The 20293-nt window shown below is 42.4% G+C and overlaps 2 protein-coding genes and 1 non-coding gene across 4 annotated transcripts; all 3 read left to right on the top strand.

Annotated features, from left to right (window-relative positions):
- The first annotated feature begins 1157 nt into the window (after nucleotides 1-1157).
- Nucleotides 1158-15422, top strand: taf6l (TAF6-like RNA polymerase II, p300/CBP-associated factor (PCAF)-associated factor). Of its 2 annotated transcripts, none has more exons than XM_046065388.1 (12): nucleotides 1158-1444; nucleotides 2369-2537; nucleotides 2684-2770; nucleotides 2862-3012; nucleotides 3114-3164; nucleotides 3631-3716; nucleotides 3800-3874; nucleotides 4142-4362; nucleotides 6545-6677; nucleotides 9593-9721; nucleotides 12815-13317; nucleotides 13409-15422. In XM_046065388.1, exons 2-12 carry the CDS (start codon nucleotides 2391-2393, stop codon nucleotides 13743-13745), a joined length of 1920 nt encoding a protein of 639 aa, XP_045921344.1. In that variant the 5' UTR covers nucleotides 1158-1444; nucleotides 2369-2390; the 3' UTR covers nucleotides 13746-15422. The 2 variants fall into 2 exon arrangements, with proteins under 2 accessions (XP_045921344.1, XP_045921343.1); XM_046065387.1 differs by having other exon boundaries at nucleotides 1159-1444; nucleotides 3622-3716.
- A 146-nt stretch (nucleotides 15423-15568) lies between these two features.
- Nucleotides 15569-19473, top strand: kcnk7 (potassium channel, subfamily K, member 7). Its single transcript, XM_046065389.1, has 3 exons — nucleotides 15569-15939; nucleotides 17423-17818; nucleotides 18252-19473. The coding sequence occupies exons 1-3, from the start codon at nucleotides 15603-15605 to the stop codon at nucleotides 18521-18523; spliced, it is 1005 nt and encodes a 334-aa protein (XP_045921345.1). The 5' UTR covers nucleotides 15569-15602; the 3' UTR covers nucleotides 18524-19473.
- trnas-cga lies at nucleotides 16050-16131 on the top strand. The gene has a single exon. It is a non-coding gene; the product is annotated as a tRNA-Ser (tRNA).
- Nucleotides 19474-20293: the final 820 nt, after the last annotated feature.

The raw sequence follows: 20293 nt of genomic DNA, 5'->3' as shown, positions 1-20293 counted from the left end.
AGTTCATAAAAGAATTGTTTTCCTGTTTGTGAAAGAACTTGACTGAACAGCCATAACAATCACACTGGACCTCAAATGATCTTGTTTCAAATCCCTGCAGCCAGGTTCCTAGATGTGGCAGCTTCAACACGGTCCCGAATACTCTGGAAAGTAAGATGCCAGACTCAAGTCCAGAATGGGCTGTGCACATCTTCAAAAACATTCTGCTCAGATTTTATAGGAAAATGTCAAGCATTCAACCCAAACTATGTGGAGGCTTGAGACTAATATGGAAAAGTAAGGATATTATCTTAAATGTGGGAAGGCACGCAAGGAAAAAAACTCATCCATAATTTTACATGGGCGTTACTTTACACCTAATGCATTAAGAATGGACTTGACCCAGGACAATAAATGCAGAAAGTAACAAAGGGGCTACATTTTGTTCTATGGGACTGTCCCATAATGCCTCTTTGGAAGGCAGTAATGGAAAGGTGACTCAGACCACCCCTGCCAGAATCTCCACAGCTCTGTTAGCAGATAAATCTCATGCCACCAGGCCTTGCTAAAACCAAAGCTGGGCTGATGGATGACTACAGAATGGGTTAAATGTCTGGCATAGCTGCATTTGAACTTATAAGCAGGGCGCAGAACATCCCAAGCAAAAATAGCCAAGTGTGGCTTTATTTTGACTACAGCATAGATACAAACTCTTAGAGGTGATGCAGGGTATAAGTAGATAGAAGACGGGTACATGTGTGGATGTATACATTAATACATAGGTTTATATACCTGTATAGAAACGTGCGTGTAATGGGTATGGGGGGGTGCCCTGCTGGTTTCTTGTAGCTGCCTTCAATGTTGTTTTTCTGTTTTGTTTTCAAATGGAAGATCTTGTATCACATAACCATCATTTCTGTATGTAGAGTAATAAAATTAGGGTGCCAGCAGTGATCAAACAATTTCAAACAAAACATTTCATTTTTCTAGGCGGTGGTAGACCCATAACGTCCCTCAGTTCCAGAGGGCCATCGGCCTGTGTCTGATATCATATCCGTATCTCCCAATGCTCTTCAATCGACCAATCACTGACCTTCACCTCCTGGCGCCTCACTAGGAAAATGTCAACATGTAGCCAGCTGGCTTAACAGTCAAGTTAGCCAGAATTAAACCGGATGTTACGCGTTTTTAGTCAAATTCATCTACTTAAATTAAAACGCGTTTAAAAATATTGGTGTTTTACACACTCCTATTATATTTTAATTTTCATCATCAATGCGGCATACTATTACAAAAAGGGACAGATTTTTTTATTTTGAAGAGTTTAACGGATGTGACAATTTCTCTTGCTTGCTAACTTGATACTATTAATGGGATGTCTAACGTTAGTGCAGAATAGTTACGCTGATGTAAACTTTCCTTCTGAGTAGTAGGATTTACATCTTCAGTCGTTCTAGCTAAGAAGGTAAAGTCTTGTTAATATATTAAAGATTTTGCGTTGCATTTTCTCTACTATTCGTAGACAGCTAGCTATTAGCATTTTATGTGATTGTAGCTAACTCAGGCTAGGAACGTTATGTGGTTACACTCTTATTATTTACTACACAATGCAGTAACGTACGTTTATACACAAAACAATGGTAGTTGTCTTTGCGTTACAATATGATCAAAATTATTTAAATTATTCACTTTTTGGCAGAATTGTTTGTTCCAGCCTATGGTTCCAGCTGATAGACGGAACCGAGATCTCATTTTGTTAGCATGCTGCAGAGCGAGTCCGCGCTGCCCCCTTCAGAAAGAACTCCCATTGAAAAATATGAGGATTTAAAAAAAACCTGGCTTATTGTCACTTATACATAACAGATACACCAGAAGTCAAGATCTGCAACAAATCGAAAATGTGTTTATGTTAATTCGGGGATACAGTGGACTCACCAAGCACGACTCAGCCGTGTTAAAAACTTTAAAACACACGCCTCTGAAGTTATATTCCGAATCGACAGTTAAGGGAAACTTGAGAGAAAATTAACCTACATTAGCGACCGAGTCTTCGTTTTTTGCAGTTGTTACTCTTGTGAAAGCTGTTAGGCATTTTAGGCATAGCCATAATAATGTCTGAAACACTTTTTAATTCGTAAAACCTTTATTTTATTTGTGAAAATGAAAAAAGGACGATTTCACTGCTGTTTTCGCCTGTAAAGTTGAACCACATTGGACCAGGACCAAAAACCACTGTATCTATCTCTGGACTACATTGTCCCAGAGAGGCTATGGACAGGATGCCCTGAAGTTTAGAAAGACAAGTCGCCCTCCACGCTTTCGTCTTGTCTAAGAAGATGTAGAGGGCCATAGGTAGCAAGTGTTAACATGAGGTGCTTTTCCTTGCCAGTTTCTGAGTGCTCGCCGGGAGCATGGCAGACCGAGAGGAGCGCCGCTTCGCCGAGGTTTCCCGGGAGTCTGTCAGACTCATGGCCGAGAGTGCAGGCGTGGAGCTCGGCGACGATGTGGCCGCTCTGCTGGCCGAGGACGTGTGTTACCGGCTCAGGGAAGCCACACAGGTCAGTGCTGCACGGAAGGAAACTTTAACGTGTTGCTCCATCCCAAATCTCTAAATATGAGCTATTGAAGTGTGTGAAAATGTGTTGAAGTGCAAGTTATTTATGTACTTGTGGTATTGATGGTGTGTTGTTTTGGACCCACACAGAGCAGCTCTCAGTTTATGAGACATGCCAAGAGGAGGAAGCTGACAGTGGAAGACTTCAACAGAGCTTTGCGCTGGAGCAATGTGGAGGTGAGAGTGTCTCTCCCAGTCCGTCTGATATGACACAAACATGCTACAGAAGTCATTGCCTTCAGCTTCTTTATCCCGCTGCGTTCATCAGGCTATTTGTGGCTGCGGGGCCCAGGATGCTCTTCCTTTCCGCTCAGTGAAAGAAGGAGAGCTTTTCTTCATTGAGGATCGGGACATCAACCTGGTCGAGTTGGCTTTGGCCACCAACATTCCCAAGGGCTGTGCTGAGACCATGGTGCGAGGTATGACGGATGTATCATTGATGCTGAAAGTTTCCAGTTCATGTATTTGAATAACGAGGTATAATTTACTAATAATTTCTCCCCTTTTCTTCTTGCACCAGTGAATGTATCGTACCTGGATGGGAAAGGCAACCTGGAGCCTCAGGGGACAGGTAAGATGGGCTCAACACACAGTAGGCAATGTTTCCCCATCTCTTTTCATTTTCAAGGAAATTAGTGTGAAGAGGCAAAAATCCCTTACTTTGAAGTAATCGGTCTTGTGAAATGTCATGCTGGTACACATTCACATGAACGAGTTTTAAAGTCCTTTTTATAATTGGATTTGGTTTATATTGCAAAAACCTAATTCTGCACCTGAGCTAACAGGGAGGTATTCTTGTTGTGATACTGAACATTTTCCACGTACTAGATTTCCAAGTTGTGCAGCTTAGGCACAAAAACAGCTCCTCGTGATGTATCAACATGTACTGACTGACTGCATCCCAAAAATATGGCTTTTAAATTAAAAAGTTGACCTCTGCCTCTAACTGAGCACGTCAGCGTGACCCTGATGGAGGAGTTTCAGTGTTTGTGCATTAGTTGTCAGACCTGACTGTTGACTTGTCACAGTTCCCACAGCAGTGCAGTCCCTGTCAGACGACTTGTTGAAGTACTACCAGCAGATCACACGGGCCATCCTGGGAGAGGACCCCCAGCTCATGAAGGTAAACTACTGCTGAACACAGGCAGATATTCTGCGGGGCTAAACGATGCGTTACTTCTCATATTCTTCTTCTGTGCGTTTCAGGTGGCTCTGCTGGACCTGCAGTCCAACTCCAAGATTGCTGCCCTCTTGCCGTACTTTGTTTATGTCATCAGTGGGGTAGGTTTGTGCTTGTATATAAGTAACATTTAACCTTTAAACAAAGTTAGAATCCAAACAAACTGATTGTAGATTTTATCCTAGATCCTATTTATTCACCTATAGATGTAAAATGTGCAAAAACTGTGTTCTCACGTTTCAGAATTACATTTAATAAATTGTTTTTCTTTGACTTCTTGATTGTCTTTTTAGAATATAAATTTTAGAATGCAGATTTGTTAGCAGACTTTAGTTTTTTTTTTTTTTGTTTTTTTTTTTCCTGACCAGGTGAAGTCAGTGAGCCATGATCTGGAGCAGCTCAACAGGCTTCTCCACATGGTGAAAAGCTTGGTCCAGAATCCCTACCTGTACCTGGGCTCATATGTGCGCAGCCTGGTGTCTAGTGTCATGTACTGCATCCTGGAGCCGCTGGCCGCCTCCATCAACCCACTCAATGACCACTGGACCCTCAGGGACTACGCAGCCTTGCTCCTCAGCCACATCTTCTGGTAAGAAAATCACTACTTAGACACACCGTTTATTCCTAGTGTTCAAATGATATGGGATCTAGGGATGTCACAATACCAGAAATTTAGTAGTCGATTCCAATATCGGTGAAATTCCACAAATCTCGTTACCACAGTAAAAAACAAAACAGTAAATCCCATATATTACCATGTACAACATACTCTCCTTTAATAAAAACATTTGAACATTACAAAAACCAACTAACAGCTGTAAAATTGTGTGAGGATGTGCAGGACAGATGAGCTGATTCAGAAATGAGTAAACTATTGAAATTACAACCTTTCAATTTGCTTAATTAATTATCTTAACTTTTTGTACAGACTCACTGGTGTGACACGTTTAAGGGTGGTCACAATCTCTATAGGCAGTGGTTTGATATTTCTATTTTTTAAAAGTTATTGCCAATTGAAGTGGACCATAATGCACTTTGAAGACGGTCCCTGACTCTGCCTACAGTGACAGGAGTGTTGGACAGACATTCAGTTCTGTGCGCTGCAAACTGCATCGTCATGAGTTGAACAAAACTGAAACGTGTGCCTAAATTAGCTCTCAAATAATATACCCCAAATATTAGAATTAAATTATCTCATCACCTATATTTTATAAAACATGCAGTATCTTTTTATGTGACCATTTTCACACCAAATTCTGACAGTTTATGCATGAAATCATCGAACACTGATACGCTTAAATATATACGCGTGTGTGTGTGTGTGTGTGGTTGTGTATAAAATATGTGCAATATATTGCCAAAAGTTTTAGGACACCCCTCCAAATCATTGGATTCAAGTGTTCTGATCACTTCCATGGCCACAGGTGTATAAAATATGTGCAATATATTGCCAAAAGTTTTAGGACACCCCTCCAAATCATTGGATTCAAGTGTTCTGATCACCTCCATGGCCACAGGTGTATAAAATCAACATCTAGGCTGCAGACTGCTTCTACAAACAATTGTGAAAGAATGGGTCGCTCTTAGGAGCTCAGTGAATTCAAGCGTGGTACTGTGATAGGTTGCCACCTGTGCATGTCCATTTGTGATATTTTAACAATTCGCCTTACACTAAGACAGCAAGGGAACGTACATACGCCAAAGATAAGGTTACGGGCGGATCTGATACCTGTTTAGGAGATTACATTCAGCAGCCTGCTTACCTTCGTTGAAGAAGCCCTGCCTAAACCAGATAAGCAACTAACTTGCACCTGTACACACTTACAAAAATTATATATTAACGAAAAAAGTCCATAGGATGGGTTTCACAGCGTGTATTTAAAGATATACCAGGTTACACCACGGCGGGATATTAGTCGCTGGAGGCAAGGCCGCACTCCGACGCATCAAACCAACATTACAGACATTATCACCGTTTCCGAAATACATTCAGTTCACCCTCCAAACCCCCAATGTCCCAGCAGTTCAAATGTTCATTCCAATAACTTAAATCGTCCGGATGGAGCCAGATGTCCTCCGGTGGAAAAAGGAAAAAATACCAAGGTGAAGTGTGGCGAGCCGCCGCAGTCAACAATGTTCCACAGTTAACTTACGCAACCTCGACCCAGTCTGTTTAGCTGATGGGATGATGTAGTAGTCCAGAAAAGTCCAAGCTTATGATCCACCAACAAAAGTTCCTTTGTTGCGTCCGTCTGGCAAACCTCACACAGAGCCCACTAAACGCCGACTGCTTCCACCTGTTACGCTCTAGAGTCCCCCCCCCCCCCCAACGTCACTTCCCACTCTCCTTTTAAAACCTACCCTGTGGCAAAACAATAATGAGTGGGGGGGGGAAAAAAAATACATAAAAGGTCCTTACAGCAATCCGTGATACACCACAGGCTTCTGATATACAGTTGCTTTTTTTTCCCCACGTGAAGGCACAACCAATACACATAAAGCAGGTTTACCAACACATTAAAAACTGTACCTGAAGGCAGAATAGGCGACTATTACAATATTTCCTCACTACTAAATATTCCACGGTCAACTGTTAGTGGTATTATGACAAAGTGGAAGCGATTGGGAACAACAGAAAGTCAGTAGGTCAGTAGTAGTTATGTGGTAGGCCACATAAAATCATAGAGCGGGGTCAGTGCAGGCTGAGACATTCTCTGTTTCTCTGTGTATTTAAATGTCTTCTCCTTTTTATTATTGTCTTTTCTCTGTAGGACTCACGGTGATCTGGTGAGTGGTCTCTACCATCAGATCCTGCTGTCGCTCCAAAACGTTCTGTCTGACCCAGTGAGACCACTCTGCTCCCACTATGGAGCCGTGGTGGGGCTTCATGCTCTGGGATGGAAGGTATGTTCACTGCCTCCGTCTGGAAATCTTGAGTTTCTGCATTAAAGTAGGTAGACGGTTATCAGGTGAAACCTAAAAATGAGAACCAGCGGCAGCTGTGGTGTTGTTACTGGAGGTCGGTTGACATAGCTCTGAGTTTTCATTCAGTGACTATTGGACGCTGCACAGCTGAATAAAATGTTATTTACTGTGTGGAGTACGTAGTGCTGGAGATGACATATTGGTAATTCAGCATACATGTTATGATGTATGTGTTAGCTAGGCCTCACTTCTTGTTGCCAGTAGGTGATGTTACATAAGTTATTAATTCAGCAATACATTTAGTGGAGGTCGAGTTCAATATAAATACATTTTCATGAATGCTGGACATGATGTGTATCAAGTGTAGGCCACAAAATGCAAGTTTGATGGAAATCAAGATAGGAGCGTTCGAGATGACTGCGGCTGACTATCGTTGACTTAATAGTCTAACCTGAGCTGCAGATGACTGTAGGGGCGGGGTATCAAAACGGCGCCGTCAAGTCGGACACATTCTACCTGCATGAGCGTGCTGTGAGCTGAGATCAATGATCAGGCAAAAGTGTGGTTCCAACTTGGTTCAGCAAGATAAAAGAAACTGTGGCCTGGAGCCGCCTTGCTCCCGCGAGGTTTCAGTGTCATGTGACTTGGTGATGAAAGTCGGACACACACAACAAGTCCAGAATGCATCACGTTAAGTCGGCGCTGTGCAGCGCTGCATGAAGTCAAACACACCTAATATTGGCATGAAGTAAAAATAATAATAAACTTTATTTAGACCTGACTGTTGACAACAACGTACAAAGTGCTTCACAAAGTCACAGTATGTGAATAAAATACCACAGTAAATGATTAAATACATGAGGACCTAAAATAAAAATGATAACATGAAATTAAAAACATTAAAATTAACAAGATAAAGAAGAGATAAAACAAGAGAGTAAGACATTAAAGTGCTCTTACCCTCTCTCAGTTGAGGAAATGCTTTCCAATGAAAGTGCATTTTTAGAAGACTCTGACAGCCTGACTTCCTCAGCCAGGTCGTTCTAGAGCCCCGGGGCCCTGACAGCCTGGACTCAAGGAGAGACAGGAGACCCCTGCCCAAAGATCAGATCAGAAGATAAAGCTACGAAATTGTTCAAAAAGAAATTAAAAGATTCAAAATATTATCTAGAGTCAGGTCATAGAGAGTATTTAAAGTATCTTAAAGAGATCTTAAGATCAAACCTAAAACAGACCCAATGTGGGAGCCAATGTGAAGAGGCTGAGGACGTGATCGTACCTCTTGGTCAGCTGAGTTCTATACAGTCTGTAGTCGTTTCAAGGTTTTTTGGTTAAGACTTGAGAAGAGGCTGTTGCATTAATGTAGGTGCGAGGAAATACAAAGTGTGTACAACAGTTTCTGCATCTCTAAAATTTAAAATAGATCTTGTTTTAGCAATAAATCAGAGGTGATGAAAACGTGACTGGACAAAGACACCAAAGATTTCTTGCAAAAGGCTTGATATGCTGTGACAGGTGACCAATAGACAACACTATTTATTTTGTGATATGTTTGACACAAGCGGTTTTAAAGAGATCTGGGATAAAACCATAGACCATGAGCTGTTCAAGATTGACAGCAAATACAATCCATAACTTCAAATAAAAACTTATTTGGGATGATGTCAAGAGTTTGCTGAGTTTAGGCCTGATAATACAGATCTTAAGATTTTTGCTTACCAGACTTGAGGTGGAACTGATTAACCTGCTTGGAGGAGTTCCTAAAAGTAAAGCGACTGTAAATGTCAAAAAATGCAATTAAAATGCACGAGGGCTGACCCCCAATAGTCGAAGATTCGGTGCTTCGATGGGCGGAGCCGGATTCGACTGTCCATCTCACAGTCGAAGCTTCGCAGTGAAACGAGGATCATGCAATTTTGGCACCACCAGTTTTCTCCCAATAAGTTAATATACAGCCTGTTACAATATACATTTCAACGTTTAATGCTGTAAATAAACATGTAAAAAGAATAAAACTTTCATTAAATGTTTTTAAGTGTGTAAATAAAACCAAAATTGTAACCCTAATTCTGGGTCGTCAGTGCGTGCGTGCGTGCGTGCGTGCGTGCGCGTGTGTGTGTACAGTGGCAGTGGAGGAACACCCGCTGAAGAGACAGAGCTCCAGCTTCACTGGTGTTGTCCACTGACTTTCGGATAATTTATCACCATTGATGAACCACACAAAGAATATTTTATCGTTTTTAAATAGCCGCGAGGAACCGCGATGTGCATGTAGTTGTCGGCAGAACGGACTGCACGCAAAACTTACACAAGAGAGAAAAGGATCTTCAAAAAGCCTCAGTTTAGCTGGATATTTACAGTGTAAGTTGAATGAATAGAGACTGCAGCTCTGCAGCTTCTCAAGATTAAAGGGGAGCTACTGTGTTTGCCACACATGTTTTACTGACTCCTGGTAGTGATGTGTTACTACCAGTAGCCGAGAAAACAGTATATTTTTTAAGATGAGATATAGTCACATACACAATGAGGAAAAAATGTTTTCTTACAATTGAATGATTTTTTTCCTATTTCGTGAGTTTCCAGGCTTTCCTAGCCCCTCAAAAATGTGATTGATTTGGAAAAATATAAATTATAAATATTAACTTGAGTTACAATAGGGCCTTCACACCACTCAGTGCTCAGGCCCTTATTATTCTTTGAAAACTGTGAAATCTAAACTGGAGACAGGCTCCATGTGACGGGTGTATGTCCTTGCTGTAAATGGTTTTATCGTTTTCAGTACTCCACTGTATGCTCTCTGTCTTCTGTTTGTCTTAATGCTGTCCTCTCAGGACCCCTCAGTAATCTGTATGAGAATAATCCCTGTGTTTATCTGTGTGTGCTTTTGTTGGCAGGCTGTTGAGAGAGTGCTCTTTCCACACCTTCCTGCCTACTGGGCCAACCTCCAGGCTGTGTTGGATGACTACTCAGTTTCCAATGCCCAGGTCAAAGCAGATGGACATAAAGTCTACGGAGCCATCCTGGTCAGTAGGGGTGGGAATCACCAGAGGCCTCACGATACGATATTATCACGATACGATTTATTATTGCATTATTGCGATTTTAAACATATTGCGATGTATTGGAATTTATTACTGTTTTTCCAACTTTAAATTGTCTCCCCAAAGGAAAACTATTTTGTGGACTGAAAAAGCAACTGATTTTATTATTATAGTAACAAAAAAGTAAAATTCTCATGTACAATTTATATAATAAAAGATCGATACTTGGCGTCCGTGTATCGATACAGTATTGCCATGGAAAATATTCTATACTATGCTGTATCGATTTTCTTTTTTTTTTTTTTTTTCCCCACCCCTACTGGTCAGTGCTGCAGTCCTTTCATAGGGTGACCAGCTACAAGACTGCTATTTGTTGTGATTTTTGGAAACATTCTAGTCATTTTCTTTTGGTGTTTTGCAGTGACTTTACTTTTATCTCCTGTGCCATTTCATTAAAACAAACTGCCACCCCTGCCTCTTAAAAAACCCTGTCATTCCCCATCTGATTCAGCCAACCTCCTGTCACTCCCTATCTCATTTAAACTCCTGCCATTCCTCATTTAAATCAAACTCTTGTCCCTTGTTCAAAATGTCATTCCCCATGCTGCAGAATTTGTAAATGTAAAAAAAAAAAAACTGAGCTGAGCGACTATTTTATGGTACTTATTGGACATAGCAAAGATGGTATTTCTCGTCCCAGCAAATTCCAAAGTACAGTACATTTAGGTGATGCTTTTATCCAAAGCGACAATTGCTTCGTCAGAGGTTGCACACCTCTGGAGCAACTAGATGTTAGGTGTCTTGCTCAGGAACACATTGGTGGATGTCACAGTGGGGAATTGAACCTGGGTCTCTCACACCAAAGGCATGTGTCTTATCCACTGCTCCATCACCACCCGTAGTACTGTGCAACCATTTCAGGCAAAAGAAAGAATGCTTACAAAAATAGACATGTTAAAGAGGTGGTATTATGCTTTTTGGCTTTTTCCCTTTCCTTTATTGAGTTAAACCTTTTTTGTGTATGTAACAGGTTTGCAAAGTGAAAAAGCCCAAAGAAACTCTGCTCTGAACTGAAACAGCTTGTTTGTAGTCCAGCCGTTTTCTTTTCATCCCTGTGACGTCAAGGGATGAAAGCAATATTTGGTGTGTCCACCCTTTCCCTTCAAAACATCCTAAAGCCTTTGCACAGTACAGGTGCACATATCTCTCAAAGTTTTTTTTTCTTCTGTAATTTAATTTAAAAATGAAACTTTGATATATTCTATATTTATTACAAATATGGGCCTTTTTGTTTTAATCTTGATGATTAGGGCTTACAGCTCATGGAATTCAAAAATCCATATCTCAAAATATCACCCATCCCAATCATGAGGAAGACTTCTGACCTGACAGTTGTCCAGAAGACTCTCACTGACTCCCTCCACAAGGAGGGGAAGCCACAGAAGGTCACTGCTGAAAGGGCTGGATCACAGAGTGCTGGATCAAAGCATGTTGATGGAAAGTTGACTGGAAGGTTAAAGTGCACAAGCAACAAGGATGACCGCAGCCTTGAGACAATTGTGAAGCAAAGCCGATTCAAGAACTTGGGGGCGCTTCACAAGGAGTGGACTGAAGCCGGAGTCACTAAATCAAGAGCCACCAGGCACAGGCGGGTCCAGGAGCTACAAGTGATGCAGTCCTAGTGTCAAGCCACTCCTGAACCAGAGACAACTTCAGAACTGCTTACATGGGCTAAAGAGAAACAGAACTGGACTGTTGCACCAAAATCCTATTTCACTTTTTGACTTGAATTACGGGAAGTCATTTGAATATTAAGGTCCCAGAGTCTGGAGGACGAGTGGAGAGGAACCGAGTCCAAGTTGCATGAAGTCCAGAGTGAAGTTTCTATAGTGAGTGAAGATCTGGGGTGGCGTATCATCTGCTGGTGTCGATCCACTGTGTTTTCTTCACCTGACCACAGTTCCAAAACCACTAGGAACTGGTTTGCTGACCATGGTATTACTGTGCTGGATTAGACAACTCAACTGTACCACGAGCAAAATGAGAGACACCGGACCAACAATGCAGACGAGCTGAAGGCCACTATCAAAGCAACCTGGGCTTCATTACACCTCAGCAGCTACAGGCTGAGTGTCTCCATGTCACGCTGCATTGATGCAGTAATTCATGCAGAAGGAGCCCTGACCAAGTACTGAGGACACAAATTAACCTTTTTCAACATTTCAGAAGGTGGATATTTCTGTATTATACATTTATTCTAATATTGTCAGATATGGATTTTTTAGCTGTAAGCTAAAGATTAAAACAAGAAAGAGAAAAGGCCTGAAATATTCCACTTTATACGTAATGAATTTACAATATATGAAAGTTTCACTTTTTGACTTGAATTACGGGGAAAAAATGAACTTTTTCTTTGAGGTGCACCTGTATATACAGCTTCTAATAGAGTACAGTAAGCTGAGCTAGTGTGTTTATAATCTAATGTCCACATATAACATGTCATGAGTATCCTGTGTGTAGTGTGTGTGTATAGGCCCTCAAGTGGAGCTGGGTAATAAACAATAACAGTAATAATCGCAATATCATTTTCCTCACTAGCAGTATAACAAATGTTCAATAAATTGTTTGATTTAATTAATTTGAATCAAGAACAAATTAGCACTAAATTTTTCTATTAAGATGTTTTATTTTGTTGAGGAAAAGGGACTAGAAAAAAGATTTTACGTAATTTTACTCATGCATATTTGTTGAAAAAAGATTTGTCACACTAGTTTGGAATGTTCTGCCTCAGATTTGTGAAGTGAGTTTTGAGTCATACTAGCTGGCTAGTATCAAAGTAAGTTCATGATTATATGCATGTCGACCGGTTAACCCTACAGCTGCTAGCACATCGGCCTCACTTTGTGTTGCTGTGCATTACCACCACCACTCCACTAGATGGCGCTGTCGTGAGAACTACGGTTCTAGAACTGCAGTCCCAGGATTGCGGGGGTCCTGAAAATGCAGCCTCCGGTACTTCAGCTACAAAATATTGAACGCACCTAATGTCAGTATGTTCTCCTATCTGTCCTGCAGGTGGCAGTGGAGCGCCTGCTGAAGATGAAGGCTCTGGCTCTGTCTCTGTCTCAGCCAGCTGAGGGGGGCTCCAGCGGTCAGCCAGGCTCTGCTGTGGGTGCCATGGGTTACAGGGTAAGCTCCCCTGGCCTCAGCCCCCCTCCAGAGCCTCTGTCAGAGGCTGCCCTGGGAATCGCCAGCCACCTTCAGGCAGGCGGGGCCGGCTGTCCCTGGGAGGAGTGGACCCCGGTCCCCCTCCCTGCCATGTACTGCGAGCTCTACTCCTTCTTTGGAGACAGCCTTGCTGTCAGGTTTAGTACAGGACCTGGGTTTGGCAGCTACCCTCCTTTTACCTCATCCCAGCTCAGTGATGCTAGGAAGGACCCCCCTGGCCCCGCCTCCAACCCCGACACCACCCGAAAGATGCCACAGCTGACTGCCAACCTCAATATCAGCCCCAGGGAGGACGGGAGTCCTCGAACCGATCCGCCCCCACCAAGCCTGGCAGCTACTGGATCAGGAAGGTAATACAAACCAAAGCAACCCTCCTTGATAACTAACCTTTGGGGTCAGGTTATGGGGTACTGAATGTTGCTGACTGTCTTTCCCCTTCAGGTCCCTGGCTCGCTCGTCCTCCTCTGTGCAGCGCTCCAGATCTTCCTCGTCGCGTTCGGGCCAGCGCTCGGCAGGTCTGTCTCGTGATGTTTTTCCCAAAGCGCGCTTCACCTCTCCTCAGACGGGACCTCCGGCGTTCTCCTTCCTCATCGGCGGGCGGCAAATGGGTCGTCGTTGCCAAGGCCGCCGTCCCTTCCAGACCACGTTTGCCCCGACTCCTCCTCTTTCAGCCGTCCCACCACGTGCCTATGCCCACAAACTGCCTGTCATCGGCAGGGTGGGCAAGCCTGTTCGCCGCTGGTCATGTTCCCATTACTCACTTCATCTGCCTCTCTAGAGAAGAGGCTCTCTGAAATAAGCTTCAGACTGCATTACTACAAAGCAGCGTTCGCCTACAACAGACTTTAACAGGGCCAAATTCATATTTTTCAGCTTAAGCTGCCAATAATTGGTGATTGATGATATTTTCATAGTTGATTATCAAGGTGAACAACAAAAGGCCAGTCTAATGGATTAAAGCTACTACGTGTAGTAGTTAAAGATTTCTGGCTTTGGCTCAGTTTTCATAAAGAACGTTTCTTTTTTCTACAAACAAAACTTATTTAATTTATTGGAAACATAAAAAATGCACACACGCTTGTGTTGACCACAACAATGAAAACAGTATAGTGGTTATTTAAGGTTTTGGATGTGCTGCAAATCAAGAGGCCACAAATTAATGGACATTTAGCACAGTACATTAAACACTGTAAAGAAAATTAAGAAAAACATTTGTCAAGATATACGAGAACAACAAGCACTATACACACCCAACACACAAGCACATATGAAGCAAGTCACACAGAACGTCGAAAGACTAATGTTGGCTGATTCCATGATGCTGTGTTTCCTGTGTTTTCCCTATTTGCAGCATGTTTCTTTATCAATTTCTGTTTCTTAAAGGGCATTTCTGCAGTGTTTCTTCCTGAATCGGATGTACAGTATGAGTTGTCAAAGTGGTGAAGATGTTTTCTTTACTTGTTCATTTGTTTTGCCACTTTAGGGCAGAAGAAACACTTGGGGGACACCGCATTGACTTATCACTTTTTAAGCTGATGTGGTGAACCTGATAGCAGACAGTTGCTTCTTACACATCCAGCAGATACAGAGCAACATTTGGAGATGCTTCAGTGTCCAGCACCTTTTCTCCTCTTCGCCACCTCTGGCTCTTTAGCTGCTAAATGCTCCGCCATGTTCACCAGCTAGCATCTGTGTACAACCACTGAGGTGTTTTCTCCTATTCTCCTGCTGCCTTTTAGATTATCAGGGCAGCAGCTGTGTTGGATTGTAGTTGTATTTCTACAGTAAAATGATAATACTCATATTAAAGCACCACTTCATTCCAAATGGTTATTTTAGGGCTGTAACAAACAATCGTTCTCATTATTTGTCAGATTAATCATTAAGTCCAGAAAATAAAGAAAAGTAGCCATCTCAATATTTAGAAATTTTTTACAGTCAAAAAGACAAATATGTTGACTTTAAAGTGATGTAAGGAAGAGAAAAACGGCAAGTGCTCCTACTTGAGAATCTGGAACCAGTTAATGTATTTGACATTTTTGCGAAGTGCTTTGATACATGATTGAAAAGATAAATCAATCAGGAAAATTGTTGATTAGTTTTGTTCCTACCCGTTGTAGGACTGTACTCATTAGAATTAGCTGAAGGCCTCTCATAATCACCTGTTGTATTACTTTGGTCAACTCCACAGTGACGAACACTGTAGGAAATGGTTGACATGGACATTGGCCTCACATTTCAGCAAAGCAGTGTATCAGTCTAAGCCTTCTGTAGCATCGTTCAGTTCCTCTGCTGAGTGACATTAATAGGATCCTACACATGGATGAAAAGCACGAGACAGGTAGAGTGGCAATTTCCAAAGTACTGAGACAGAATACCTGCTGAGGACAGTGGACAGGAGGTGTCTTGTACAAAGCTGCTGTTTTCATTGAATAAAAAAATATCTGTTTTGAAACCTTTATTTGAGCCTTTTGAATCCAGAAATGCCTGACTAGCCTCTGTTATTCACTTGTTTTCAACTGATCTCTCTTTGACTGGGCCCGTGTCTTCCACCTGCTCTACCTTTCTAAATATTTAAAGCCTACAGCTTTCAGTATCTGGTTGCAGTCAAGAGAAACAGCATTCAGAACCAACAATGGCCCAGCTTGTGTCTGCACTGGGACTGTTCTGCCAGGTTCACGCGTTTGCCTGCCTGGTTGTCTGCTACCTGCTCTTCATCGTGCTGGGAGGTCTGGTGTTCACAGCAGTGGAGAAGCCGGTGGAGAAGGAGCTGAGGGCCGAGGTGGAGGAGCTGCGACGTTCCTTCCTGCTTGAGAACCCGTGTGTGGCGGAGAGCCGGCTGAGCGAGCTGCTGGGGAAAGCTCTCTCTGCGCACCGCAGTGATGTAGCTGTCCTGAAGGCTGACGCTGATGAGAGACAGTATGATTTCACATCGTCACTCTACTTTGTCATTGTCACTCTCACCACTATGGGTAAGCTGCAGTCCAGACATTTGTAGATCTTTTTAGTATTACTTATCCATTATTTATCACAACGCTCTAGGTGACTTCTTCAAATTGCTTCTTTAGATTCACTTTTAATGGCTGTGATGGCCGAGTGGTTAAGGCGTTGGACTCGAAATCCAATGGGGTTTCCCCGCGCAGGTTCAAACCCTGCTCACAGCGGTCTTGTAATGTGTTTAATGACATGGTTCAACATGTAACATAAAATCATATCGTTTAAATAATATGCTACTTAGCATGTCATAAGTATATATATAATACAATTAACCAAATGAGATCTATTGTATGGTATGAAGGTCAGGTAATCAGCTGCTGTGGCTCAGGAGGTAGAGCGTGTTGGCCGTTAATCGGAAGGTCGGTGGTTCAATCCCTGGCTCCCCCTGGTTGCGTGTCGAAGTGTCCTTGGGCAAGATACTGAACCCCGATTTGTTCCGCCAGTGTATGAATGAGTGTGAATGTTAGTTTCCGTTTGAGCACTTAGGCTCAGTGTATGAATGTGTATGACTGGTGAACAAAGCTTTAGATGTAGTGTAAAAGCGCTTTGAGTGGTCGAAAAGACTAGGCTATACAAGTACGGAGCATTTTTTTTAATGCTAAAAATACTGCACTTATATAGTTCTATACAGTGTCTCACAAAAGTGAGTACACCCCTCACATTTTGTAAATATTTGATTATATGTTTTCATGTGACAACACTGAAGATGAAGAAGAGAGTTCTTTGCCATGACATGCCATGATGAACTTCCAGTGACCAGTATGAGGGAGTGTGATAGCAAGAACACCAAATTTAACACACCTGAGACCTTGTAACACTAATGAGTCACATGACACCGCCGAGGGAAAAATGGCTAATTGGGCCCAATGTGGACACTTTCACTTAGGGGTGTCCTCACTTTTGTTGCCAGCGATTTAGACAAACAACGGCTGTGTGATGTGTTATTTTGAGTTATACAAGCTGTACACTCACTACTTTACACTGTAGCAATGTGTCATTTCTTCAGTGTTGTCACATGAAAAGATAGAATCAAATATTGACAATAATGTGAGGAGTGTACTCACTTTAGTGAGATGCTCTATAATTCTAGTCTTTTGACCACTCGAAGAGCTTTGTGTCACACACACACTCATGACAGTGGCTCACATGCAAGAGAGACAAACATTCTCTCGCACACCGACGGCTCTGCCATCAGGAGCAGATTTAGGGTTCAGGACTCTTCAAGATGCACCACCAGTCCGAACCCCAGCAACCAAACTTACAAAAAATGAAATGTTTCTGAAGAGTGAAACGGTACAATTTGGGCACAATAAGAAGTACGGCTCTCACACAGTAGCTATGACTCAGTTCCCTTTGTTTGTACCAAAGAGCGGCTGAAAAGAATCGTACCGTTAGTTAACTTAACATCACTCCTCAGTAGGACCTTCCTGCAGACCTCTTCCTTCTCTTATTTCTCAGGCTCTGACTCCTACACCCCAAAATCGGATGAGGCCAAGCTCTTCTGCATCTTCTACTGCACCCTGGGGATCCCCCTCACCCTGTTCATCCTCACCCTCCTCTCCAACTTCCTCCTCCCTGTCGTCACCCACATTCCAGTCTCCCACCTGCACACGTACTGGGGTTTGCCCTACACCCGGGCCGCCCTCTTGCACATCAGCCTCCTCTCGGTGCTTGTCCTCTTCCTCCTTTTCCTCCTCCCCGCCCTCCTGGTTTGTATGGTGGAGCCCGACTGGAGCTTCCTGGATGCTCTTTTCTTCTGCTTTGTCATCCTAAGCACCGTTGGACAGGGAGGAAACTCTCTGGGGAGAACCTGGGGCCCAACGGCCAAGGAGACACTCAATCTCCTCACCACATGTAAGTGGAGTGCTGAAGGTACTTACATACTTTACAAATCCAGGTTGCTAGTGAAAACAAACAGTGGGGTGTATGTCTGGCTTTGAAGCTCCAGTTCTCAATATTTCTGTTATCATATTATTATATTAATGGATCAAATAATGATGTGAAACGTGTCACTAATAGTGTCGAACTATCACCAACTTTGCGCTTTCAGGGCCACAGCCAGGAGTTGATACTCAATCAAAATTCCTCTTTTCAACAAGCCACCAAAAATTGCTAATATGTTCTTTTTTTGCTCTTTGTTTCGTTGTAGAACATAAACTCCACCATCCTAACAATGAAATATTATTAAAAAACTGATTTAAATAATTGGATAGACTTTTTAATATGACCCTAAATATGCACGTCGACAGACTGGACATTTATTTTAAAATCCAATCCCTCTCCACAGGTTACCTGCTGGTGGGCCTGGTGGTGATCATTACTTTTAAGGATACTGTCCTGCAGGTTCCCAGGGTCTGCGCAGTGATGAGGCTCTTCTCTGGCCTTCAGTATGCAGAGCTGGAATGCGCCCACATCAGTGAGCTGACAATGAGCGAAGACAGCTGCGAGGACGAGCCTCCGTATTCACAGTCCATCTGCACCATCTCCTCCACTCCACTGGAGCTGAGCAGCCCCTGTTCAGACCGACCCGCTGTTTTCAATTATGCACAACCCATTTAAATACTTAAATACTCTAAATAGTCCATATCTGTCTGATATTATCAAATCTATGGAGTCAAATATTTGCCACCAGGCAGGTTCTGAGTTTGTGTGTGCGTTGAACACAATTTAACTGCTGCTGGATTTAAAATAATGTTATAAACACACAAAGTTAGGGGATGCAACATCAAAACAGTTAGCTAAAAGAGGCTAAATGCTCTGTAGAGCTAAGAGGGGCTGCAGAATTGGTGATAATTCTCTGTGTGTTTGTCACTTTGAGAGAATTCCTTCACGCTGCGCATAATCAATTGACCCCATTGTTAAAATAAATCTTTTAGTGCAGCTTTAAATTTGTTTAAAATGTTTTTCTTCTGTTCTTCTCCCTCTCTGGTGGAGCAGAAAACAGCACCGTAGTGACTATGTCCTATACTTAGCTGCTACTGGTTGCTAATTTGTTTGGTGAATTCTTTTTAATGTGTACTTTAATGTGAAAAATGATGTCCAGTCTTTTCCTCTACTTTGCAATTTAGGGCGTTTATTTCCTGCGTCCTTACAGCATCCACTTCCAATAAATAATAAGTCATATAAAGTCAAATAAAAAACATAATCCGAGCACAGTTAAAATCTGTTTGCTCCTCTTCCTCAATTAACAACACCTGTTTGCATCACTACAGGAACTTAAATAACCTGAGGCCAGCATCGGCCTTAACTCCGCAATCTAATGTCATGCCCCCTGGAGGAAAACAAATATGGCTCCTACAAGTGCTATCTATGGTCAAGAAACATTGTCCTGTTGCTACAGAGCACGTGGAGCTGGTATCGACACAAAAACATGAAGCCAAACATGAACACACTTTCCAAATGAACCTGCTCCTCAATCCCTATTACCATAACAAAACTATTACTACAAATAAAACCAGATATGTTGTTTGCCTAATTGTCCCTATTGCTTTACATCATAGTGAAACACATTTCAGCTACACTGATGAAACTGATGGTTGTGTTTGCATTGTCGTACTGGCAGGAAAACACTTTCCTGAAGCTGATTTGCTTCTTAAATTCTCTTTTAAAACTTTTAGACATTTCCCACACACACAGTATGCTTGTTTCAACACTTTTCACTGGAATTCCAATGCTTTTATTGTGTGAAATATTGTTTCAATGGCAGCACCATGTATCAAATGTAAATGTTATAGATCGTTTATACATCACTTTATATACAGTATATTTCTCACAGAAACAATGGAGGGTACTGTAATTTTTATGTTGGCTGAAGGTAAGGTGGCTCAGGGAGGGCAGCAGACTGTCTTTTATTTATGTCTCTTCTTGTATATTTTATTTGAACCTGTTTTTGCATTTTACACAGCTCAAAAAAATCAAGGGAATACTTAATCATCACAGCGTAACATCAAGTCTGCAAAACATCAAGGATATGAACCTGTCCAGTTAGGAAGCGTAAGCGTGTCACCTGTTTTTGTGCAAATGAAGGTAGGCTACAACAGGACTGGAGAGGCAACTGCAAGACAACCCCAACAAAAGGAATGGTTCTGCAGGTGGTGGCCGCAGACAGTTGCTCCCTCCTTATCCTTCCTGACTGATTGTTCTCTAGTTTTGCGTTTTTCTAGTGTCCTTGTCTCTACTGGTAGCGTGAGACTGTACATGCAGCCCACGCAGGTTGCACAGGTAGCCCAGCTTTTCCAGCATGCAAGAAAGTTTGCTGTATCTCCCAGCACAGACTCAAGCGAGGAGATACCAGGAGAAGGGCCGTTGCGCGAAGAGAGCTGCCCATGC

The sequence above is a fragment of the Micropterus dolomieu genome, linkage group LG12 (genome assembly GCF_021292245.1).
Source record: "Micropterus dolomieu isolate WLL.071019.BEF.003 ecotype Adirondacks linkage group LG12, ASM2129224v1, whole genome shotgun sequence".
Classification (NCBI taxonomy): Eukaryota; Metazoa; Chordata; class Actinopteri; order Centrarchiformes; family Centrarchidae; genus Micropterus; species Micropterus dolomieu.
This window is presented reverse-complemented; position numbering and strand designations above follow the sequence as displayed.